The sequence below is a fragment of the Schizosaccharomyces cryophilus genome, assembly GCF_000004155.1.
Source record: "Schizosaccharomyces cryophilus OY26 unplaced genomic scaffold supercont4.7, whole genome shotgun sequence".
Lineage (NCBI taxonomy): Eukaryota > Fungi > Ascomycota > Schizosaccharomycetes > Schizosaccharomycetales > Schizosaccharomycetaceae > Schizosaccharomyces > Schizosaccharomyces cryophilus.
The window spans coordinates 505,945-530,101 of NW_013185630.1; the positions used below are offsets into that span (position 1 = coordinate 505,945).

Consider the following 24,157-nt stretch of genomic DNA (forward strand, 5'->3'; position numbering starts at 1 on the left):
TGATTAGACTGCTGGCAAGAAGTTTAGAAAAATTATTTTCGTACGTTTTTTGGGCCTCAATTTTGTATTGGCATGATTTTGAGAAAGCATTAACAGAATGTCGTTGATTTTCTTCGTTAAAGCTAAAATATCATCTCTAATAACTTTTAATGCGAAAGCTTATAATATCTTTATATTCACCGTTTATTCTATGTCCCTTTCCCCTTTCTATCAAAGTACTGTGTATAATCCAGAGCAGCTGCTTTAGGCAGAATTAAGCGTTGTAAAGATGAGTTTAAATTAGTTTATGACATTTTGATTCCTTCCATATTGTTTGATGATTTGCACATTCTGCATGGTTGTTTTGGTTTACAATAATTTTTCATGCTTTTGGAAATAGGAACTTACATAGATAAACTAGTTCAGATTCGTCTTTCTTTTTTATTACCTTTTTTACTTTGGACATTTATATTGATCGATGTTTCCCGTGATATAAATCTTTGATTTCTTTATAGTCCGTCTTCCTTCTGTTTCTAATTCTATTACCCTACGTTTCTGCCTTGCATGTATTCATTATTATTACTAACTTGCTGTCTTCATACCCAATTAAGGTATACGGGTTATGCTAGCAAATTGATATAATACTATTGTCTCGTAACTATACATTGAACACCTGCAAGACTTTCTGTATTTGTTTTCAATTATTATTTCAAAAACGATTAAATTGCGTAGACTACCGTACTTTGCTAAATTCGTTTTTGAATTAATGCTAAAACTTGCTAAATCGATTAGGAGACTTGTTACAGTTCGGCAATCCATTGACATACGCCATCTGTGGAAGAGTAAATAAAACCTCGTTTTTATACAAAAGTGTTGGATTTGATGGATGCCAAATTTTACTCAAACTCCAAAAAGAAAGGGCATCCTACAAGTAGCCATTCAAGATTAATATCGCCTGAAAAGCATGAAAACTCGAATTCACCACCAGAGCGCGAAATGCGCAGTGAAAGTGCAATGCGTGGAATGCAAATGCATGATTTAAAATGTACGTGAACTATTTGAAAGAATAGGGCTTTAACAAGTATCAGTTTTGGTTCAAGAAATCGAGGATGAATGGAAAGATTTGTGCCGCGAGGACGTAAGTATCACTGTTGCTGTAAACAATAGCTAATTTAGTAATAGTATCGTCCAATATCTACGGCCCTCGAATTGCTAGATGAAGACTCTTTTGGTAGAGATTACAAATCTTTTGTACGTGTATACGATAAAGTGAGTTCTTCTTTGCAAGCCATTGCCGACCAGCACAAGGATGATTTTGCTCGAAGTGTGTCTGCATATGGAGAAATCATTGATGGAATACAAAGATGCCTTGTCCGCATAAACACTTTGAAGGGTTCGCTTGAAAACTCTCGAGAATTCATAGGCGTTACCAACAGCAAAGATCTACAGCAAGTAATGACAAGAAGCGCACAGCATCGAAAAATCATCGAAATCCTCAAAGAGATCAACGAGGCAAACAGGGTTTTTGAGTCGGCGCCAAAGCTGTTACAAGCTAAAGACTACTATAATCTCTGTGATTTGGTTCACCGTGTTCGCGAGCGCTTAATGCACCCTGCTTTCGATGGGATTTTGGTTGTGGAGCAATTTAAAAGCCGTTTAAATGGATTGGTATCTCATTTAGAAGATGTCTTGTCAGATGACCTTATTTCCATTGTTTTTCTGAAGAGACCTTTAGCCTATCCCATCATGTCTGCTTGTTGCTCTAGTTCCCTACGAAGTATGCTAAATTTTTATGAAACAGCTCATTGACTAACCGCATTTAGTTTCTGACCCTCTTTTTTTACGTAATTTTCTAACCAAATCGGAACTCGTTCTGGTGCGTGAGCAATACGAACAGCTAAATTATTTAAAAAAATCTTTATCGTTACAGGTAAGATTTCTTCTTTTACATGAACCAGGCTAATTTTTAGCTTTCACAATGTATCGAAATGAAATTCGGCCAGGATAGCTTTCGAGATCTGCGTATTATTTTGGAGTCTCTCAACTTACTCGGAAAATTACCAAATGCAATATCTGCTTTGAAATCTCGTACATCAGCTGAAATATTTTCCACCGTGGATACCGTATCTCGTGAGTTTATGACAAAATATGCTTTAAATACCAAAGACGCAGGTGCCGGTAACTTTCCTGATTCTTTATTCGAACTTGGATTAAATGCCGAATCTTACACGGAGCAAAAGCTTTTATCTGACTTTTTTGAAGAATTATTTTTAAGATTGAGATGCATTGTTATGCATCATCGTGGAATTTATGAATACTTGATGAAACCAGAGACGCTAAGTGCTATAGATGCTTCAAAATCTTTAAAGTCTAATATTACACCTTCTAAAACTCCTTCAATACCAAAAAGCCCTAAAGTTGAAGCGGCGGATTTTCAGGCTTTTACTTACGAACCTTTAGTGCAAGCCATAGAGGGCGAACTTAGGTTGCTACTTCGTGATTACCTTTTATCAAAGGATGAATTTACTGAGAAAATTGGAAGTATCGAGCAAAGCAATGAACTGTCCATTTACAACCTTCCGGGACAGAACCAGACTGATAAGCTCTTTGACGTTACAAGTGAAGTAGCTGTTGAAAATGGAAGCAGTTTTCATAAAGATGTCAGCAATTTGGTGACCTCGATTGCTCCTGGCTTCTTAGCCAAGCGCTCCAATGCTTCTGTCTCGACAATTGAACTCTTTTCTGGTTCAAAAGATATTTCTCGCTTAGCAGGTCACCCTGCTTTGGTAGGTCCATCGATATTTCATGCTTCTTCTGTGCTTTCTTCTACAGTGAGGTTTTTAGAAGATGCCATCATTTACCTTGAGGAGTATGTTCAAATTTTTAGCATTCCTAGCAACTAACTGTAGTAGCCCTCATCTGTCTCGAAAATTTGCTGTTAATTTTCTTAAAGAATTTTTACAAGGACATTACGTGCCCCAGCTGTTCAATTTTATGTCTAGCCATCTCGAAAACATTTTAGGAGACGCTAATTCTTTTCGAGTATATCCGAATTGGCGAGAATATTCGAAGTTTCCCATATTTAAAGTACGTTGAATACTTAAATGATCATTGATTGCTAATTCAGCAGTGCCATATAAGTGTTGTTGAATATATACAAGCTTTGCAGGATTATCTTCCAACTATATCTTTAAATTTGGATGAATTTTATGATTTATTGAAAGGTTTATTAAGTCGCTTTCAGCTTCGGTGTGCTGAATATATATCAGGTATGTTTGAATGTACAGATAAATCGATATTAACCTTTTCAGATTTATGTCGGTCAGCTTTATTAAAAGAATATAGAAAGTTTGACGAGGAAAATGAGGATGTAGATGACACTGTTCGTTTTCGAGTACTACATGATGATTTAATTTATCCCCAATTAATTCGTCTTATGAAAGAGACCAAAAGAAATTCAGCCGATCTCGATGAAATATGCATTTCTGAAAATAAACGACTATTACAATACGAAGGCCAACTAATCGCAGACAAGAAATTGCCTGTATCTGTGTTAAGTAAAGATTCGGATTTACCTGAGCTACTCTCTTATTTCTACAATTCCATGGAGTGGATTCTTCAAAGGTGTTTCTCGTTTTATCTCGAACAGGATGATTTTTCGAATGTTTTACGACGATCACAAGCTAATTTAAATGGAAACATTATTTCCTTTAATGAAATGGACTTTGGTCGTACAGAAGCCAATTCACTCAAAAGGTTTGTAAATCGAAACCAAAATTCATGCTAACTTTTCAGTGTTTACGGAGAGTTATTCGAAAAGCTTCAACAAACTAAGTTTGATGCTCTACTTCTTATAAGAATGGAAATACGGCTACGATATATGAATGCTTTTCAGGAAACAGTGACTCTTCCTGATTATGTAGTTGAATACAGAGGTCGACCTGATGTTTCTATTGTGGATTTGAACGCTACCATCGTGTCCACTGTTTTGAAGCTAAAGAACTGTCTACCTGCATGGGAACAAAAGTAAGTAATAAAGTGATAATAATCTCAAGTGCTAACAAATATCTAGTTTTGTAATCCATGGTATTGATGGATTTTTGGATTCCCTGCTATATGCGAAATTCTACAAGCTTGAATCCATGAATCGTGGGGCTTGTTTACAGATGCTTAAAAACATGACAACAATAATCCAGGTGCTAAAATCTCTGCAGCCAAACGTGCATGATGTTTCATTCCCAAAGGCTTCGAAAGTTTTCGGAATATATCAAAATGGTGCCAAAAAAATTATTGAACACTTTATGGCTACTCCTTCCAGTGAATTAATTAAAGATGTGAAGCAAATGGTTCGTATTTATTATCAGCGATTAATGAAGGATGCCAATAAAAGTGGAAGAGAAGACCTTCAGCGTCAGTATTCTAAAAAAGTGGGCTTGATAATGACTCAACTGGAGAATGCCGTTATCGCTGACCAAAAATAAGCCATTGGGTTTTATCATATAGACTACGGAAGATGTTTAATGAATTACGATTATTATGCATGCTTAGCATAACGCAGTATTAATTATTATTACAATCCCAAAACTACGTGCAGAGATGTAATTGAAAAATAGAATGAAGATAATATCCTCTTAAATAACCCGATTTTAATTATCCACAAGCAGTAAATTAGCGACCATCGCATTTTAGTATTTTACATTACATTAGCAAGGAAAGCAAGTTATAATTGCATAGGAACAACATCAGAAGCTCCAAATCCTCGACCACATATAGGACAACGTCTTTGTCGTGTTTCTATTCTTTTTTGTATGCATTGATAACAGAAAGCATGCCCACAAAGAGATATTGCAGAGTTTTTCCAGCGTTCAAAATTGCAAACAGAACACTTACACATAGCTCTGTACATCTTCAATTCCTCTTCAGATGATGATACTGCATTGTCCCTCAACTTTCGTTTTTGCCATTCGTGATGTTCATTTCGTTTTTCCAAGGAAACAATATTTGACGATAGTAAAGAAAGTTGTTCATTCAAGTCGGATAGTTCAGACTTTGCTTTTCCAATTATCCCATCCAGGGTATTCACTTTTTTCTCCAAACTAGCTATCGAAAAATTTTGCTTTGCTTGTTTAACTTGAAAACTGAGGGAATATCTTGAAGATGTATTTCGAACCTCAGATAGTACAGAGATGCTTTCTTCTAACTTAATGATATCTAAAATAGTTAGATGCTGAGCATGTAGCATCTTTGAGGTAATTTCATCCGCTTTCTTGTATTTTTCACGAAGTGCTCTAACTTCGACATGTAAATTATCTCCAGCTTTCATCGTGACAAAGTACTTCTGTTCTGCTTTATCTTTTTCGAGTTTGTACTTATTAGTTAATTCCTCCATCCGCATATCATTTTTTTTTAATACTTGTTGATTAGCTAAACGGAAAGCCCGCTCCGTATGAGCTAATTCTTGGGTCAAAAATTTGGATAACTCTTTTTGAAAGAGTACAGATTTCATTCCTTCTTGCAACTTAGGACCAACGGAATGATTTATTGACTCTATTTTATTCTTGGTTTCCTCCACTTCAGTATCAAGTTCCTTGAGTTTCTCTTTCTTTTCTTTTAATGTAGTCGCCTTTTCATCTAAACCTGCTTGTCTCTTTTCGCTTGCTTTCAACAGATCTGTTTTAGCCTGGGCAATTCTATGTTCATCTTTTTGTAATGAGACAATCTGAGTTTCAAAATCCGATAAAATAGATTGATAATATGACCTAGAATAATCGTCAAAGTTCCTCTTCTGTTGTAGCAAAAATTCCTTCTCCTCACAAGATTCAGTAACCAGTTGTTCGAGGAATCCATATTGAGCAGACGTCATTAACAAAACGTGTTTTAAGTTCAATAAGGAAGGGCTTTTCTGAAGATGTTCCCAGTCAACGCTCCCAAGCTCATTTTTTCTTTGAATAACGATATTTTCAGCTTCAGTCAACTTGAAATCGACAGAGGATAATTGTTGAGAGTATAGATTCATTAGGGCTTGTTGGTCTTCTTGTAATCTGGAAAGCTCTTGCAATTGAGACTGCTGTTTCAAAGCTTCTCCCACAGAAGCATCTTGCTCCCTTTTATTTATTGAACTTTCTGTCTTTGTAGGGGGATGCAAACTTACAGATTCATTGATACATCGTAATGTATAACTACTAGATCGATCAGGAAGCTTTAAAATACAATGCAGATGATCTTTTGCGGACTGAAGCTCGTTCGTTACTTTTTCTATTTCGGAATCGAGAGCCTGCTTGCTTTGACTTAATTGCGAATCGTCATTTAAAGGAAAAGTGAAGGCGGATTGAGATTCTAACGTTGACATTAGTCCTTTCATTATTTCTGGAGAAAATGATTCGTTCAACATTGTACGAATTCCCGAACTTTCATTTTGAAACGACTTTCTTGTGTGTTCCAAATCAGGAATCTGCTCCACAAGCGCAATGGACTGTTCGGTCCCAAAATCAGCAGGCTCGCGATTCTGGAAGATGCAATAAAATTGCTGAGCTACCAGCGGCCACCAACTGAGGAAAAAAGCGATGTGCCGTAATCTATCATTAATTACAGTCTTCTGTTTATCCAATCTTCTGGATGCTTCTTCATAGCGTCGCCTGCTACTATGCAATTCTTCTAAAAGTTGCTTTTTTGAAACATTATTTACCTCATAGAAACCTTCGTCTTGTTCAGAAAACCTACGCTTTTGATGAAGCGTTTGCCCTGTACCAGACTCATTTTCACTCATTGTCAACTAGCACAAGCATCAGTAATATACAAGTAAAATATGCACAAAAAATAAGAAATATCCAAGACTTTATGAGCCTTATAACAAAACGAATAAGGATGAAAGATAATAACTTCTATGCTTTCAATATTAACAGAATTCGAAGGGACCACCGTTCAAAAATATATCCTAGATACCCTTGTTATAAAATAATTATAAATCCAATATTCAAATCCAACAAAACACGAACAATTCACGTAGAACTGTTTCAATCAAATTGGCAGAGGTCGCGTAACGTTTACCTTGTGTCTGTAAGCATTTAGCGAACGTTTAGAATATGGTACTTGGCTTCGTTAATGATTTAGCGTATATTTTTCAGGTTCCATTACATATCATTATTCTAAAATCATACTATCGAGTAAATGAGTATGATGTTTCCAAAAAAAGTTTTTTACATAAAAAAGAATTTATTAATTTGATATAGATGCTTGAAATGTTCTTGTAGAATAGAAATAGACATTTTCTTTCGTTTCTGAGTTTCTAGCGAGACAAGGTGAAGGATCTGAGAGGAATGATATGCAGAAGGAAAGATGAGAGAAAATTTATAAACACGCTTGAAGATTTAAACGTTCGCTCTTTCACTTGTTAGTAGTTACTTATACTACAAGGCCAGAAAATTTTGTTTAGCTGAGAACTCGACATTTCCAGTTTGAGCTGTTGTCCCCCATACCAATATTTCAATAAACCCCACAAAATGGTAAGTAAAGTATGAGTGATGCTTGTGGACATTAAATTTAACGGTTGTCAAGGCTGAAGAAAACGGACAGGATAGAAAGATTGAGAAGGAGCCTGTTAACAACGAACATGCGGAAAACGAGCCTCCCAAAAAGAAAAGAAAAGAAGCTCGAGCAGAGAAACTAAAGGCCCAAAAGTTACAAAAGACTAAACAAATTGTTGAAGAACAAAGAAATAAGAGAATCAATCTAGAAAAGGTGTCCCTGAAATCTCTGTCGAAGTTAATGAAAAATGATCCAGAAATCTCAGAAGAACAGAAGAAGGAATTTTCAAGCCAAACAAAAGACCAAGAGAAGCTCGGCTACCAAATTGGTGACAAACGTGGCAATTTGTTGTTATATGCATTAGGCGAAACAGCTGGTACATCATTTACTAAGGATTTGTTTGGAACCATTGAACAGTTTTTTCAAGCTCAGAATCAGGAATCTAAACAATATTCCTACATTTTTGGAACAAGTTACGACAAGCGTGGAGGATCGTTGGTTAAAACGGCTGATAGCATTCGTTCACTTGCATATAGTGATTTCCTTCAAAAGTGCTCCCCTTTGTTTCGATTTGCAAGTGGAATTCTGAGTGCTCATGTTCCTAAATTTCACGAATCTCTATTAAATTTAGAGGTGGCTCCTCAGCAGGCTCGATTTGGTGCTTTTCCTAATTTTTCTGTTCGGCTAATCGAAACTGAAGACAAAGTCTCTTTTCTTAATTCTGACCCTGCTATAAAGTATGGTTTTACAGTAATTATTGTTGTTGGTGATGTACAAGAGGCCGAACTTAAACTTCCTGCCATCCAGCATTCTGTGCGTCTGCATGATGGAATGATTTTGGTCCTTCGATCTTCGCTTTTACATCAATGGTATTCTTTCAATAAGCCAGGAGTCATTTATGAGATGAGGCTTTTTGCGCTTTCTTCTCTTTGGGAATCAGAACAAAACCATTCTATTGAAATTCAAAAAGAAGAGTGAGTGTTATCTAGATTAAATATTTGTAAAAAGGAATAACAAGGGTTTTGGTTAAAAAATAATTGTTTATGTATTCAATTTTTATTATTTTTAAAATAACATCATTTCACACTTCATTAACATTATAGATTTGCATGCCATTCGATATACGTTCCTTTTTTTCTACATTCCACAAAGTAAGCATTATCGATTTTATTCATTCATTCATAACTTGCTCATTATAAGTTATTTTTAGACTCGTTTAGGAGTGGCAGGGTTTTTAGTACGAGGTGTAGGTGTCCAAGAAAACTTTGGTACTGAAGTAGCCGTCAAGCGACGACGCATTGGGGAGTCCCTAGTAGAAGCCGTCAAATATGACTGCGCTACAAGACGTTTAGCTGCTGGAGTCAAAGTAGAAAGTCTAGAAGGAAGCTTCCCTGAGGTTGCCGATGCTTGTTCAGCCGTAGAAGAGACAACGGAGTAACCAGGAGTAGAAGGCGAATTATTCTGAGACTTTAAGCTATGTAAACGGAGATCATGCAGTTTTTCTCTTCGAGACGTCTCAGGAATATAGAAATTTGTCGATGATTTTCGAGAGGTCACCCCATAATTTGAACCAACCAAGGGATATCCGTTAATTGAGGCTTCATGCCTGTTAATTGCAGGTTCCGGTAAAGGATCCTGGCTGGGCTGATTCGATTTCTTTATAAACTCGTCATCAAGCCGGGTTGATGAGCTATCGATTTTTTGATGCTGACCTCTTGCTCTGGTTAAAGCAGACGGTTCTGAGGTTTGAGGATAAAACATTAACGAATTTCTCGGTTGGAAATTCCAAGTATGAATAGTATTGGGCCTCTCCTTCCATGCAATTGCCTTGCTTGGTTGAATGTTTGTTGCAGAGGAGGAATCTGCGTCGACAGCTTTTTCATCATGTAGCATACCATAGCGCCTTTGCAGTAAGACTTTCCTGACACTCTTTTCATTATGAAACAGTTCAGAAAAGGAGGCATTGTCTTCAGAAGTGAACTTCTTCTGATAATCAGCAAGCGTTACTCCCTGAGTACTACGCTTTAGCTTCTGCACAAGATGATCATTTTTCGGGAGTAATGCCAGCTGTTCGTGAACTGCGTCGTTTTTCTCTTGGATAATATCATCTTCAAATTCATATGTAAATCCTTCTGAATGGGCTTTCAAACGAGAAAGGTCTGGATAATAGGTTTTTTGAATTATTGAGTTTAAGCCTTCAATATAATCATCTTCCTCAATAGCAATGGGTTTAATTTCTCCTAAAGTGTATTTATCTTCTTTTTGAATTAGTTGTTTGTCTCCATTGTTCGATTTTGTCAAGGACATGAATTAGCTGTAGTTAACACAGTGTAAAAGTGTCTGAGAGTAGAGCAAGCAAAATGACGGACAAGACAAATACCTAAAGTTATGTTTTACCTTTTTTTGGATTTTAAATTGTGTAGAAAGGAAAAAAAAGGAAAGAAAAAAGGATGTGAATTATGCGAAATGTAATAAACTTTGTCGCCGTAAGAATACAGTACAATAAAATGAGCTTAACGGGCTAAATTATCGACAATGCAAATTGTTAGCAAGGTTGAAATTTCATGTCAGGTTCACAGACGCTGTACAGTCACTCATATATGGTGATGCTGTAGCTTTCATGAGAGCGTTCGTTGAAGAGGAACATTCTTCGTTAGAGCTAATTAGAGATATACTGGTTACTGCAACTTTGCTATACCCGTAAACTAATCAATCATTTTAGGGTAGTAGTGATGGTTCTGCTTTATTACGCTGCATAAGAAGCTCTATGTATTTACATGATTATTCGTGTTCAACAAGGATGTCGCTCGCTTGTCAGATATATTTCACACATTTTCTGTAAGTTTTCTTGTAGACATTCCAATCATTACAGCAATGTTGTCGATTCTTTCAAGGACACCCGAGGGTGCATCCTCTAAAATCTTTATGATTCTCTGGAAGAAACTGTTCTTTGACTGGGACTATAGTTAAGACGTTGGTAAAGCTACTTTACCTTTTAATCGCCTTTCCTTGACAAATCTTCCATAGGAACTGAATCTCTTTAACCTTAACAACGACGCGTCAAAAGTAGCAGAAAAATATTAAACAACCACAACCGGTAAATGATAAGCAATACGTTCTCTAAATTCTGTTTCATAACCAGAATCATTTGAAACAGATTTTAAATAACCCAAGTAACCGAAATATATAATAAAAAGGTACTGAGAATAGAACTTATGGAAACAAAGTAATAGAAATTTCAGTTCTTCTTTTCTCTTTCGTAGACATTGCCAAATTAAATACTCATCAAAGAATCATCCCCAATTTTAAAGCAGCGGATTCAACATGTTTCAACCGCAGGTTGTGTACGATTATCGTCGACCTGAACATGATTCATACGAGGATGTCAACCAAGAAATAGTACGCTATAAATTTTAAACGTTTCTGCATATTTGCTTTCTTTTCTTCATAAACTTTGTTAATGCATTAGTGCCGTGAATGGCCTTAAAATACCATAAAAAATTAGACCTGGCGGCATGGTTCCAATTTGTTTCCTACATTATATGGTTCATGTCTTATACTCATATGAACACCACGGACGCTTCTTCACGATTACCAAGAATGGAAAAGGAAAGGCGTGATAGGAAGCAACACTTACCAAAAGCAGAAACAAATGTTCCCTCGAACCCTCACTCTCAAGAAAGCTACTCTTAACCTGAGTACACTGAACCGATCGGGGAAAGAGACTCAAAAAATGTCTCCAAGCAACCTAAAAATTACTAGGTGATGCTGTAGGAAAGTTGTTGTCATTATAAAGTTTCAGCTAATATCACTAGAAAGTCTTTTCATCTTTCATTCATTTAAGCGTCTTCAATTAATTTACATGAGCATGATCTCGAGGAAAGAACATCTTTAGGTACTTACATTCAAATTCAAGTTTTTAGTTCAACCGGCTTTTGCGTTCATTGTAAACAGATACGATGAAAGCATTTCTTCTGTTTACTCTTCATTTTTATACAGTACTACCCTTTAACTCAACGAATGTCAATAGCTCAGAATCGATCAAGTTTAACAAATTCACAAAAACTTCTCTTTTCATTATGCATAGCATATTTATAAAAAACAGGACATGTAATTTATGATGTATTAAAGTAGTGTTGCTAACACGTATTTGCAATAATAACAAACCGTATTTTGCACCACTACCCTGAAAGAAAAAACAGTCACAAGTCGAAAATTTGGTGCTGGTCAGAATTTCAAGCTTTCCTCAACGCAAGTTTTAAAAAAATAATCCAAAAACAAAAATGGCACGCTACTCTGCAGCTCCTGCATCTGAGACCAAGTGCGCCAAGGCTCGTGGTTCTTACTTGAGAACTCACTTTAAGAACTCCCGTGAAGTTGCCTTCACCATCAATGGCATGAACTTGAAGAAGGCCTTTGCTTACTTGGAAAATGTCACTGAACATAAGCAAGCTGTTCCTTTCCGTCGCTTCAATGGCGGCGTTGGTCGTACTGCTCAAGGCAAGGAATTCGGTGTCACCCAAGCTCGTTGGCCCGTTAAGTCCGTCAAGGTTATCCTTGACCTTTTGAAGAATGCCGAAGCTAACGCTGAGGCTAAGGGTTTGGATATGGACAAGTTGGCCATCAAGCACATTCAAGTCAATGGTGCTCCTAAGCAACACCGCCGTACCTACCGTGCTTACGGTCGTGTCACTGCTTACTTGTCTCATCCTTGCCATATCGAAATTATTGTTGCTGAAGAAGAAGACGCTGTTCCTAAGGCTAACGAAAAGGTTGCCCGTGTTTCTTTGAAACAAGGTGCTAAGGCTCGTAACTTGGCTGCTCGCAAGGCCATCACCTCTGCCTAAATTAGATTTAGTAAAAGGAACGGAGCTATTGATTAACGAATGGATTCGGTTATTGTAGTTTCATTAGTTCTGTAGAGTTCAAATTATTTTCATGGTTTTGAGTTTTTTGTATTCTTCAGTCGTTTGTATATGTAAAGGTGTAATGTAACTGATTTGTAGTTGATGGCATGCGTATAATTTGTCTGATCTTGATTTACAAGGACTGATTCGAGTTTGGACATCACGAGTTGACTCAATGAAGTCTTACTTGGCTTATTTAGCGCTATTTTCAAATGATTCATTAGTGTACACTGGAAATTCAGATTAAGTATAAGCCATAAAAGTTGCTGTAAATTTAAGACGTTAAGAAATCATCATTCGGGTTTTAGTGTCGGTTCTGGTAAGGCATATAGTCTGTTGACAGACACGCCTAATTTGAAAAGAACGACCAATATAAACAGGTGCAAAATTATCAAATAGGTCAAAAATATAGTTCTGGTGCCATTATTCAATAAAATTGTACGTAAAAGCACATATAACACACGCTCAAATGAGCCCATTCTTGAAAAAGCTCGTTCGGCTTCCTTTTTTCTGAAAGACGCGAACGGAGAAATATTATTTTCGTATGCAGTAGCTGCTTCAATTTGAGAAGGGCTCGGCTGCAAATGGTTTTGATACTGTTCACGGAAGCGCATTTGTTCATATAACAGTGCATTGCTTTTCTCCATTTCTCTAAGTTTACTCTCTAAAGTAGCAATCTTTTCGTTACTCGAACTGACCTGATTTACTAAGTCGACATTGGCACGTCGAAACCGATCTCTTTGCTGCTTAACAATATCCATAATCGTAGAACTACTTTCTGTACCAGTGACTTTTGACATGGTGCTCCCACCAAACACACTAGGACTACCTCCAATAATGGAAGAAGTTGGGGAAAGGCGACCGCTTGATTCACGATAACCATTATTCACATAGGACATGCTTCCTTCGGCACTTAAGGAAGCCAATTCACGCTCCAGTTTCTGTAAAGCCTCTTTCTGTTCACGATTGTCTTTTACCAAATTTTGACTACGCGTTTTTTCATCGACAAGCTTCTGTTGTAAGTGTGCTTCTTGGGTTCTAAGCTTCGAAAGCTCATTAGATAGCTTTTTTTCGCGTTTCAGGATCTGGGCTTCCAGGGAAGTTGACTCATTCGACTGTGAGTCAGCGCTCAATTCAATTTGTTTTAATACGGATAGTTCTCTTTTCATTTCTTCGTAGTCCGAATAGCTTTTCAGGGTCTCAAGCTGATTATGAATAGTTTTCTGTTTCTGTTCAAGTTGCTTCTCAAGATCTAGCTGGGTATTTTGGAAAGTTTCTAGCTCTTTTTGGGAGGATTGATGAAGTTGCTCTAGCTCAGCAGTAAGACTGCGATTTCTCAATTCCATGAAATCAAGATGTTCTTTCAAATTATTGTCGGAGTTGTCGTTTTCAAGCTTTGACTCATCAGAGCTTTGTTTCAACCTTTCATTTTCGCTCACTAAAGAGCCAACCGTCCTATTTGCTTCATCAAGTTCGTTTAGTAAACTTTGATATTCCGAGCTTTTGGTGATAGCTTCTTCAGTTGGGGCTTCTAATTGTCCAAACTGCAGAGTATGATCAATTTGTGTAGCTTGTAATTCGCGAACTTTTTTGTTAAGTTGGTTAATCGTCTCAGCATGTTCTTGCTCAGAATCCTTAAACAACCTTTCTTTTTCTGAGAACTTTCTTTCACATTCCTCAACGGATTTCGATACCCTTTTCTGTATTTCTGCTCCAACCGAATTCTTTGTTTTCTGCAATTCTTGCTGCAAACTTCGAACCTCGGTTGATAAGGACTCCTTTTGTTTCAATTCTTCTCTGAGAGCCTTTTCTTCTTTCTCCTTGGATTCTAGTTCTTGCTTGATTTGATCAATCTCAGCTGCCTGCTCTAATAAAGGATATGGATCTGGAAACTCTCCTAAGGTTTCGTACAGATGGAAAAAAATGGATTCTGCATACTTTGCACGCTTTGTGAGGGAATCTATTCCTCCTTGATATAGTTTCAGAAGGGTTTTCATCTCTACCAATTTCACTTCATCTGTTTGTTTTTTGAATTCTGTTGAATAGCAATGCGTGTAAGCATACAATTAAACCATGAAACTGCCACGTTCGTTTATACCTTTAGTTTTTAAAGAAAGATCTTTTCTTTCTTCCAAAGAAGCCTTTCGGGTCTTTTCCACTTCTTCGGCTGCTACATCTGTTTCTTTCTGTAGTTCCTCGAACCGGGAATCTGGTGTTGTCGTTAGTCTTTCGTACAAAAGAATTAGATATCACATGCTTTTCCAGGAATCAATTAATTTTTGAAGTACTACGTCTGACACAACAGCCATTTTGGCCGTCTTTACTATTCTCAAGATAAATATGGACTAGTAGTAATTGTTTGCACACCACGTACTACCTATTTTGGAAATAGTGAGGTATGCTTTAGCTCTCTAAATGTGAAGTTACTTTGGTAACTTGAAGATGTATGAAGGTTCATACGTTGTCTTTTGTGTTTTTTTTAAGTATCTATTTTTTCATTCAGAAAAGTCTTAGAAACGGAATCGGAACGTGCATGATGAAGGTATTCTCGGATGGTTTGCTTCAAAGTTCAAGTTGATTCATTATGAACAGAAACTTACTTGGACTTGATCTTTTTATTTCGTGTGAATGCTCACTCATATTAGAATAAATCATCGAACAAAGCTCAAAATTCATCATCAATTCATAAGCAAACTTCAAAAGACAGCGTTTGTTTACTACAGCATTTCGGTACGCTTTGTTGAAACGTCGATGTAACTTGTTGGAATATGCTGCGTCGTTGAAGTTTACAGTTCTCTATAAAAAAACAGCAATTCTTCTTTAGTTTATGGATTATAATTATTTTATTTGATTCATGTGGCTAAAGACTAATGTCGGATATATATCTCAGCAGTTATGAGCTTGATAGTGAATTGAAAGATCAAATATCTACAATAGCTTTACATGGTATGGTTCTGGGATGTATATTTTCCTCAGACTAACTTTCTTTAGATGGTCATGCTTATTTCGGTACGAAGCAAGGAGGAATTTTTTTTTACGAATATTCTGAACTGAGGGTTAGTTTTAGTAGACGTTGTAGAAGGTTTTATGCTAATCCACGAGCTGATAGATTAAGAACCCTTGCAAGTTTCTGAAGTCTGCAGCTTTACCGTCAAAATCACCGGTCAAGAGAATATTTTGTGTTCCCTTTCTTGAAGCTATCCTTGTTCATCAAGGTAAGAATTCACAGTGAAGTATACAAGATTATTGACATACTATTATTAGATGATCGAGCGGTTTTTTATCATGCTACAAACCTCGATTTCGTTTACCCGTCCTCTTCGCTCGACCACCTGGTTGAAATTAGTCATGAGGGACATTTCATTGAGGAGAAATCCACCTATCTTGTTGTCACGAGCTCTCATATTCAACTTGTGTCATTACAATTAGATGGTACATTTTTCCTTCGCAACGTATGTATTCATTTTTGCTGTCTCTTGCGGTATTAACCAGTTCAGGAATTGAAGTATCCTAATGTACAAACGGCAACGCTCCTTGGAAAGACAGTTTGCTTGGTGACGGATCAGTCATTTGAGCTTGTGGACATCCTTACAGGTGAAAACATTCCTTTGTTTCCTATAATAAAAAATGATTCTGAAAGTCACGAGCTCTCATACAAACCGATGATTGTTAGTCAAAATAACGAGTTTCTACTGATCACAGGAAGTCCCAAAGATGCTATCGGACTTTTCGTGGATATGAATGGCAACGTTACTAAAAGTACACTCACTTTTTCTTTCTATCCTAAAGATGTCGTTGCTACCTCTCATTATGTCTTTGCTCTAGCCCCTAATATGTTACAAATTATTGATATACAGACATTACGTTTAGTGAAAAATCTTGCTTTTGATGGAGAAAACCAAATTTTTTCATTTATCTCCCCTGCATCAAATACTTACTTTTGTGATGAGAAAATTTTGAAAAAATTCTCCCTTAATCATAAATACGAGAGTCTCTCCGAGGAAGTTCCTTCTGAAGCTACCAAGAAGTGTTGTTTATTGAAGCCAATTATTCTATTTGCATCGAAGAATGCATGGGGATTTGGTACTGAATCATCCTTCTTTGAAAGATTGGAAATGACTATAACTTCAGGCGAAATTGAATCTCCACTTCGTCGGTTAAGTAAGCGTTTGAAGTATCCTGAAAAGTATCATGTGGACCATGACGCGGCCGCATTGCAGTACATATATCTGGAGCAAATGGCAGCTCTGCAATATTGGAAGCAAGGACAATATGAAAATTCTTTGTCTTTACTCGAAACTTCAAAAATTGATCCAAGAGTAATAATCTCTTTATATCCTGATGTATTTGATGACCGCATCGCCTACGTTACCTTTCAAGGTATACAAGAGTTTCTTGTAACTTTTTCTCCAGTAGATGAAGCGATTGTTTCTATGCTATCCTTGAATGATTTGTTTCGAGAGACAGATGAGTATACTCAGAAGCAAATGATTGAGATTACGAAAGAAAACGCATACATCATGCTAATGCGGTACTTGAAAAATTATAAGCGAAATGTTAATTTATTTGAGTACTTTGTTTCTTTGAAAAGTGATATCGCTGTCGTTGTGGATCATGTATTATTGAAATTATACTTGAGCATGGAAGACATCGCAGAAGGAACTAAAAATGCTGAAGAACTCATTGAGTCTGGTTTGGCTAACCCTGATGACATTGAACGTTTACTTTCTGGAGAACAAGAAACTTACTTGCTGGTTATATTGCTGATGAATTTGCATAAAGACTCTGAAACGTTAGAATTGTGGAAAAAGTTGATTTTAGGGGAAATGCAAGACAAACGATCTCGAAATGAAATAACAAAATTACGAAATTGTTTAATGAAAGACATCGATCTTTCTCTTTTTTGGAAGTATACTAATTGGCTATGTGCTGAAAACGCTGATGAAGGAACCAAGCTTTTGTTAGACAAAACGCTTTCTGGTTCTGTATCGGGAGATGATGTCTTAAATAATTTAGATCCCGCGAATGATAGTGTTTTAATTGAATACTTAGTCAAGTCAAACACAATATCACATCGAGGATTGTTATTGGAACTTTGCGTGAATAAACTGCTAGATGGCTTTGTGGAGCATGAAGAATTCCGGGCTCGCTTGGAAGATCTAATTGAAAATTATCGAAAACTTCCCTGTTTACCAAAGCCCATTTTTGCACAGTATTTGGATACCCAGTTTGGTTATATGAATGATTGTGACAGTCGTCTCTCATTTTATTATTTATATTCTATCAGCTTAATAGAAAACATGGATCAGGAAGCAATATCAAAGTTTGAAGTTGTTTTACAACAAGGTTCTTCAAAAGAACTCGGTCTATTTCCACAACTGCAGCATAGGTTTTTCCATAAAAAGGGTGATTACGAGAAGGCATTGGCTGTTTTGATAGAATGCGTGTATGATTATAAGGGTGCTGAGCTTTACTGTCAGCAGATTGAAAGCGTATACTCTAGTTGCTGGAACACTCTCTTGGAAAAAAGCATTTCCACCGGACCTTCATGCATTGTCTATGTTAAAGATTTGTTATACCGCAGGGCGTCATACTATTCACTTTCGTTTGTGATCAGCACAATTCCCGATGATTGGAACTTAAGTTGTGTTGCTAATTATTTATGTGTCCTTCAAAGAAAGAATGCACAGCGCTTACATGAATCACACGTAAAGACTGCTTTGGCAAAAAGTATATCACGAGAAGCAGAATCTTTGTTTTTGGCAGTCAATCGAAGAAATGTTACATTGAAGAAACCACCAAATCACAGCAATGTCTAACGAAACATATCAATGTGTGCAAAGATAATTAGCTAATATATCGATGATTATGAACAGATAAATAAAGGTGCAAGAATATATAATTGAGTTTTACATGGAACTTGGAACTTCTCTAAAAAAACAATTACAAGGAATGTAAGGATACATTGAGGATAGAAAAATGTATACATGTAAAATAATAACGCTTTTGTAACTAAATGTCGGTGAGAGAAACACTCTCAAAGAGTAATGTCAATAAGCTAATAATAAGTAAAAAAAAAGAAATAAAGATGAATTCTTATAGAACTTAAATGTATCTTTTAGTAAAGTAATGATTCATAAATCATTGCAATTTCATATATATTAAGGAATGGGCCAGAATAACAAAGTACTCCGTAGCTGCGTTAAGTTCCTGGAAAGGCAGCATGGATTCTTTCCATTAGCCAACAACGCCCTTCTAGTTGAAGCTGTAGAGTGAGTAGTTTTTGTACTCATAAAATAAGCTAAAAAATGGTGGAAAAAGTGGATATAAAAAATCGGTCTGGAAAGATGTCAGCAGCACCGACTCCCCAGAATACACCTTCAAGCGCAAACAATACTACATTCGGGGTAAAGGAACCTCAATTTAAAACTATTGACGAGGGCGATGAAGACTTAGGAGCTATTGACGGTAGGTTGGATTCTTTACGCCATCGTACTGCGCAACGAGTCTCTGAATTGCCCACACCCGTTCAAAAAAGAATTTCAAGTTTAAAAGGTTTACAAAAGGAATACTCCTCGTTGGAGCTCCAATTTCAACGAGAGTTGTTTGAATTAGAAAAGACATTTGCTAAAAAATATGGCCCTCTTTTTGAAAGACGACGTGAGCTTGTTCACGGTGAAAAGGAGCCATCCGAGGAAGAAATAAAGAAGGGAGTCCCTGAAGGTGAAGACATTTCTAAGGTCCTAGAAGAAAAGGGTCAAAATGATCAACGAATGAAGGGTATACCCGAATTTTGGTTGACTGCAATGAAAAATGTGTTATCTCTCTCTGAGATGATAACGCCTGAAGACGAGAAGGCATTAAGACATCTCATTGATGTTCGTCTTGTTTACATGGAAAAGCCTGGTTTCCAAGTACAGTTCGAATTTGAGGAAAATCCGTTTTTTACAAATAAGGTATTGACGAAGAGTTATTATTACTTGGAAGAGACTGGTGCTTCCAATGTGTTTATGTACGGCAGCGCCAAGGGAGACGAAATTCAATGGCATCCCAATGCAGACTTAACCGTCCGAACTGTAGTAAAGAAACAACGTAATAAGAACACCAAGCAAACTCGTACTGTCAAAGTTTCCGAACCTCGGGATAGTTTCTTTAACTTCTTTAACCCTCCTCAGATGGAGGATGATGATGAAGAAAATCCAGAGTTGGATGAACTCTTGGAACTTGATTACCAAATTGGTGAAGATTTTAAGGAAAAGCTCATTCCTCGAGCGGTCGATTGGTTTACAGGTGAAGCCTTGGAGGATTATGATGAGTTCGGTGACCTTGATGTTGAAGATGACGATGAAGATGCCGAGTCTTCTTCCAATGAAAACTTTTCCGATTCAGATGATGATAGTTCCGAGAACGAGGATGAAGATCGAACTGCCCACTCTAAGCAGAACCCTGCTGAGTGTCGTCAGCAGTAAAAAGCTTTGCATGCGAATCATCCAACTTGTCTAATCTTTTGTTTTATAATAAATGTGCCATGTGAACATTATGGAAAGCTAAATATTTTGTCTGTAAGATTTTACAGAATTATATGTTAACAGAATTTAAATTTTGGTCAGCGCAAACGCCTTTCTGGGGCAAAGTCAGCAGCCATTTGCAAGCAGTGTTGAAGAACATCTTCTTATATGGAGCTGCTATAAATGTTTGAATGATATTTACGTTACTGAATTAGATACAGTTTGTTGTGAATGTTGCAGTGTGGCGAACGTATTTGTTAGGCTTAAGGGAAATATATTACTCATCTGTCAATCAAGATTCTGTTTGTATCGCTGGATGTATTAACAAAAAAAACCAAATGTTGGCTGGTACTGCAAGTGTAATCTCAAGATATGCTGAGTATTTTTTGAGTAAGTTACGAACGGGACTCAATGACTTTTTTTACTGATTTGTTGTATGTAAATAAAGGTATGAACGAGTTGATAAATCTTGTATATGGTGGTTCTACAGGCATTCAGTGAAAATGTACTTGAACGTCCTTAGCTTAGCGTACTGAGGAATTCTTCATGATTTGAAACCGTCAGCAATGTATCTCGTTTCTATACGTTTAATAGTTGATAAAAGAAAGAAAGAAAAATAAATAAAAAATAAAAAGGTATTGGTTAGAATGGTAATATTTCAAGTATTGAACTAAAAATAATTCCAAAAAACGACACCAGCAGGATTTGAACCTGCGCGCGGAGACCGCAATAGATTTCTAGTCTATCCCTTTAACCACTCAGGCATAGTGTCTAATGTTGACGGACTAACAAATAAAACTGCATTTCTTTTGTTTTAGTATTTGATATAAAATGGCTTTTGGTTCTCTTTTCTAATAAAATACAAAGACTAGATTTAGATAGAAACACATTCAATTTATTGAGGGATAATCTCAAGTACCAATTGAATTCTTTATTAAAGTGTTTACTACGTATTATTATACAAGAACAGTAAAAATTCACCTGTTTATGACACCCTTTGAAGTATATTATCAAGACGTGTGGACCTAGAAGCCATCGCAAAAGGGAAACAAGACGATATACAGCTCTCAAATCTACTTGGAGCATCAAACTTTGAAGAATAGGTGGTATTCAATGCAGAGGATCCGACACGTTCTCCAAAATGCAAAATCTCAAACAAAAGAAGTTTACTAATACAATTGTTTTGAAAGTCACAGAGGAAATCCATCTCTTTTCGTCCACCACTCTTTTATTCAATGTATCTTGAGCAACAAATTAAGAAATACAAACAAACACTTTTGTGCCATTGTTAAGGACAATTCTCAACCGAGGAGTTGCTTTGAATACAACAGGAGGCTTCTAATTTTTATTCAGTAATTTCTGCTTACAATAGTTCAGGACCCGGTACGCAAATCGTACAAGCATTACCTAATTGTCATTCTTTGGTTTGTTTACATGTTTGGGTAGGAAAAAAATAAAAGTAATGAACAAAAAAGAACTGCGATACTCTTCTATTCAATTAATTTAATGTGTCCATTTGAAGAAAGAAGAAAGAGAAAACAAGGATACAGAGGATATTTAAACATTTATTTCTATGTGATGCGATGATGTGACAATTTCCTTTCTCTACGATGCTGGTTCAAAAAAATGCATTCATAGCGAATGAATTCATCCGATTTATTTATTTACTTTTTCTGTATTTCTGTGTTCATTTCCTACAAATTTTCGAATTCTCTATTATTTTTTCTGTACTGTGGTCGTAAATAAACACACAGTCGCAAAACAAAACTTTCCTCTTCTCTCTATCTCTCTCTCTCTCTCCTCGCCGCATTATATTTACAAGGATGCTGCAATGCACAGTGCTTGACTTTTCTTGTTTTTGCCATAGCCAACAATGGGATTCACAATGTCCATCTTTTGAGAAATCTCGTTGAAGGATCTCTTAAGAAATCTCACGTTTTTCTTTTTTTTTTTTTTTTTTTTTTTCTTATAGATTTCCTTCGTTGATACGTTTGGTTTTACAAATCACAAGTCAACATAGAACGATTTCGCAACCGGGAAAATTTTCACAAAATGACTCTTGTTAACATCTTCGGTATCTGATTTGATATCAAATTCGTAATCACCTTTTTAATCTCTTCTATCAACCGTTGGATTTTTCACTTTATATACGGACGAGCTCGGTATTCCAAAGTTGCGTGCGATACATTGAGCGAAGGATCTTTTCTCTTAGGGTGAATCTTTCCTTACCAAAACCAACAACACTTTCACCTATACCTGTTAGAAAAGACTGTAGGTAAATTACCAGTTCATTCGTTTAAGTATACAGGTTTTATTTGTGATTTAGAAACGAATTCTGAATTTGTTGTTATTGAGAGATCATTAACAACGGACTTCTTGCTTTCCTTTTCATACTGTACGATACCCAATTTTGCATCACTTCACTATGGATATAACGAAATCTCACCAAACTGTCGATGAAAGCATGACTCAACTTTCCTTGTCTCCTCCAGACAAGCCCTCTTTTCTTTCGAGCCAATTCCAAGCTCCTCGTAGCTTAAGCCAACCCGCAAAACGTGCCTTGAAGCCATTTGCTTCAGAGGACATCAAGATTTTGCTCTTGGAAAACGTCAACCAATCTGCCTTAGGCAAGTTGAAACAACGAGGCTATCAAGTAGAATTCTTAAAGTCTTCCCTTAGCGAAGATGAGCTTGTTGAAAAAATCAAGGGTGTTCACGCCATCGGTATCCGTTCCAAGACCCGCTTGACTAAACGTGTCTTGGAGGCCGCCGATAATCTCATCGTCATCGGTTGCTTCTGTATCGGTACTAACCAAGTGGATTTGGAATATGCTGCCGAGCGTGGTATCGCCGTCTTCAACTCGCCTTATGCCAACTCTCGTTCGGTGGCCGAACTCGTCATTGGCGAAATCATCTGCTTGGCTCGTCAAGTAGGCGATCGCTCTATGGAATTGCACAATGGTGAATGGAATAAAGTTTCTAATGGCTGTTGGGAAATCCGTGGCAAGACCTTGGGTATTGTCGGTTACGGTCACATTGGTTCCCAACTTTCTGTTCTTGCCGAAGCCATGGGCCTTCACGTCATTTACTATGATGTTCTCCCTATCATGCCTTTGGGTTCTGCCAAGCAATTGAGCTCCCTTCATGAGCTTCTCCATCACGCAGATTTTGTCTCGTTTCACGTTCCTGCTTCCCCCGAAACGAAAAACATGGTTTCTAGTGCTGAATTTGCTGCCATGAAGAACGGTAGCTATCTCATTAACGCTTCTCGTGGTACTGTTGTTGACATCCCTGCCATGGTTGCTGCTAGCAAGAGCGGCAAGCTTGCCGGTGCTGCTATTGACGTCTACCCCTCTGAACCTGCTGGTAATGGTAAGGGTAAGTTCGCCAACAGTTTGAACGCTTGGACCAGCGAGTTATGCTCTTGCAGAAATATTATCATGACTCCTCACATCGGCGGTAGCACTGAAGAGGCTCAATACAACATTGGTCTTGAGGTGAGTGAGGCACTGATTCGCTACATCAATGAGGGTAACAGTGTCAGTGCTGTCAACTTCCCCGAAGTTTCTTTGCGCAGTCTTACCGAAGCTGATACCAATGTCGTCCGTGTCTTGTTCGCTCATAGAAATGTGCCTGGTGTCCTTCGACATGTCAATGAAATCCTTGTCAATCACAACATCAAAGCCCAATTCTCGGACTCTCGTGGTGAGATTGCTTACTTGGTTGCCGATATCAGCGATTGTTCCCCTAGTTCCTTGGAAACTTTGCATACTAAGTTAGAGTCTTTGCCAGGGAAGATTAATACTCGCCTTTTGTATTAAAATGGGAATCATCGTCCAGCTACAACCCAAAAATTTTCTTTCGCCATTATCTTTTTCTTTAAAAATCCGAGTTCGCCCTTACCTGCTCTGAACTGAATAAGTTCTTTCATTCAACATTCCATGGTACACACAAAATCCAAAAATGAATTCTCCTTGTATTAAGAAACCGGATCCTTCAACTGGTCCATTCTTGTTTTCAAATAGGAAAAATTAAATGGTGCTGCTTTGTACGAATCTTTAATACCTTCCTGATATGGTTAATTTTTATGAAAACAGTTTATCCTGGTTTATGTTCTTCAACGACAGTCAGAATATTATGAGCAAAGTTGTGTTACTTTTATTTAAAAAACTTAATTTCATGAATTAATCGATATTAACACAGCATACGAGATTCTCCTTCAAAGTTTGACAACGAAAAA

At 37.0% G+C, this 24,157-nt stretch overlaps 9 protein-coding genes and 1 non-coding gene across 10 annotated transcripts; 6 read left to right on the forward strand and 4 right to left on the reverse strand.

Moving 5' to 3' along the window:
• The first annotated feature begins 816 nt into the window (after nt 1–816).
• On the forward strand, nt 817–4,640 carry SPOG_03417 (exocyst complex subunit Sec8). The gene is made up of 10 exons (XM_013169832.1): nt 817–1,024; nt 1,068–1,117; nt 1,162–1,756; nt 1,803–1,909; nt 1,950–2,848; nt 2,892–3,066; nt 3,110–3,248; nt 3,291–3,735; nt 3,775–4,005; nt 4,052–4,640. Exons 1-10 carry the CDS (start codon nt 862–864, stop codon nt 4,458–4,460), a joined length of 3,213 nt encoding a protein of 1,070 aa, XP_013025286.1. The 5' UTR covers nt 817–861; the 3' UTR covers nt 4,461–4,640.
• Nucleotides 4,517–7,015, reverse strand: SPOG_03418 (ubiquitin-protein ligase E3 Brl2). The gene has a single exon (XM_013169833.1). The coding sequence runs from the start codon at nt 6,743–6,745 to the stop codon at nt 4,700–4,702; it is 2,046 nt and encodes a 681-aa protein (XP_013025287.1). The 5' UTR covers nt 6,746–7,015; the 3' UTR covers nt 4,517–4,699.
• A 196-nt stretch (nt 7,016–7,211) lies between these two features.
• SPOG_03419 (calnexin independence factor Cif1) lies at nt 7,212–8,588 on the forward strand. Its single transcript, XM_013169834.1, has 2 exons — nt 7,212–7,481; nt 7,534–8,588. The coding sequence occupies exons 1-2, from the start codon at nt 7,479–7,481 to the stop codon at nt 8,479–8,481; spliced, it is 951 nt and encodes a 316-aa protein (XP_013025288.1). The 5' UTR covers nt 7,212–7,478; the 3' UTR covers nt 8,482–8,588.
• Nucleotides 8,589–8,709: 121 nt separating this feature from the next.
• SPOG_03420 (stress response protein Bis1) lies at nt 8,710–9,810 on the reverse strand (the record flags this gene model as incomplete). Its single annotated transcript, XM_013169835.1, has 2 exons — nt 8,710–9,377; nt 9,399–9,810. 2 exons carry the CDS (start codon nt 9,808–9,810, stop codon nt 8,710–8,712), a joined length of 1,080 nt encoding a protein of 359 aa, XP_013025289.1.
• A 1,896-nt stretch (nt 9,811–11,706) lies between these two features.
• Nucleotides 11,707–12,461, forward strand: SPOG_03421 (60S ribosomal protein L17). The gene has a single exon (XM_013169836.1). It carries the CDS (start codon nt 11,787–11,789, stop codon nt 12,348–12,350), a length of 564 nt encoding a protein of 187 aa, XP_013025290.1. The 5' UTR covers nt 11,707–11,786; the 3' UTR covers nt 12,351–12,461.
• On the reverse strand, nt 12,363–14,750 carry SPOG_03422 (CASP family protein). The gene is made up of 3 exons (XM_013169837.1): nt 14,668–14,750; nt 14,509–14,619; nt 12,363–14,445 (listed from the first exon to the last, which is right to left on the reverse strand). The coding sequence occupies exons 1-3, from the start codon at nt 14,717–14,719 to the stop codon at nt 12,704–12,706; spliced, it is 1,905 nt and encodes a 634-aa protein (XP_013025291.1). The 5' UTR covers nt 14,720–14,750; the 3' UTR covers nt 12,363–12,703.
• A 441-nt stretch (nt 14,751–15,191) lies between these two features.
• Nucleotides 15,192–18,463, forward strand: SPOG_03423 (GTPase regulator Vps3). The gene is made up of 5 exons (XM_013169838.1): nt 15,192–15,356; nt 15,402–15,466; nt 15,520–15,625; nt 15,675–15,862; nt 15,908–18,463. The coding sequence occupies exons 1-5, from the start codon at nt 15,281–15,283 to the stop codon at nt 18,227–18,229; spliced, it is 2,757 nt and encodes a 918-aa protein (XP_013025292.1). The 5' UTR covers nt 15,192–15,280; the 3' UTR covers nt 18,230–18,463.
• A 146-nt stretch (nt 18,464–18,609) lies between these two features.
• On the forward strand, nt 18,610–20,564 carry SPOG_03424 (nucleosome assembly protein Nap1). Its single transcript, XM_013169839.1, has one exon. The coding sequence runs from the start codon at nt 18,719–18,721 to the stop codon at nt 19,877–19,879; it is 1,161 nt and encodes a 386-aa protein (XP_013025293.1). The 5' UTR covers nt 18,610–18,718; the 3' UTR covers nt 19,880–20,564.
• Nucleotides 20,565–20,608: 44 nt separating this feature from the next.
• On the reverse strand, nt 20,609–20,690 carry SPOG_16358. The gene has a single exon. It is a non-coding gene; the product is annotated as a tRNA-Ser (tRNA).
• Nucleotides 20,691–22,136: 1,446 nt separating this feature from the next.
• SPOG_03425 (D-3 phosphoglycerate dehydrogenase) lies at nt 22,137–24,154 on the forward strand. The gene has a single exon (XM_013169840.1). It carries the CDS (start codon nt 22,344–22,346, stop codon nt 23,736–23,738), a length of 1,395 nt encoding a protein of 464 aa, XP_013025294.1. The 5' UTR covers nt 22,137–22,343; the 3' UTR covers nt 23,739–24,154.
• The last annotated feature ends 3 nt before the right edge of the window (nt 24,155–24,157 follow it).

Coding starts and splice junctions, on each gene's coding strand:
- SPOG_03424 (XM_013169839.1), top strand. CDS start 18,719: ATGGTGGAAAAAGTGGATATAAAAAATCGGTCTGGAAAGATGTCAGCA.
- SPOG_03421 (XM_013169836.1), top strand. CDS start 11,787: ATGGCACGCTACTCTGCAGCTCCTGCATCTGAGACCAAGTGCGCCAAG.
- SPOG_03425 (XM_013169840.1), top strand. CDS start 22,344: ATGGATATAACGAAATCTCACCAAACTGTCGATGAAAGCATGACTCAA.
- SPOG_03418 (XM_013169833.1), bottom strand. CDS start 6,745: ATGAGTGAAAATGAGTCTGGTACAGGGCAAACGCTTCATCAAAAGCGT.
- SPOG_03422 (XM_013169837.1), bottom strand. CDS start 14,719: ATGGCTGTTGTGTCAGACGTAGTACTTCAAAAATTAATTGATTCCTGG. Junction 14,620..14,667: donor ATTAATTGATTCCTGGAAAA/GCATGTGATATC, acceptor CGACAACACCAG/ATTCCCGGTTCGAGGAACTA. Junction 14,446..14,508: donor TCTTTCTTTAAAAACTAAAG/GTATAAACGAAC, acceptor GCTATTCAACAG/AATTCAAAAAACAAACAGAT.
- SPOG_03417 (XM_013169832.1), top strand. CDS start 862: ATGGATGCCAAATTTTACTCAAACTCCAAAAAGAAAGGGCATCCTACA. Junction 1,025..1,067: donor GCAAATGCATGATTTAAAAT/GTACGTGAACTA, acceptor AACAAGTATCAG/TTTTGGTTCAAGAAATCGAG. Junction 1,910..1,949: donor AAAAATCTTTATCGTTACAG/GTAAGATTTCTT, acceptor GCTAATTTTTAG/CTTTCACAATGTATCGAAAT.
- SPOG_03423 (XM_013169838.1), top strand. CDS start 15,281: ATGTCGGATATATATCTCAGCAGTTATGAGCTTGATAGTGAATTGAAA. Junction 15,357..15,401: donor ATCTACAATAGCTTTACATG/GTATGGTTCTGG, acceptor AACTTTCTTTAG/ATGGTCATGCTTATTTCGGT. Junction 15,626..15,674: donor AGCTATCCTTGTTCATCAAG/GTAAGAATTCAC, acceptor TACTATTATTAG/ATGATCGAGCGGTTTTTTAT.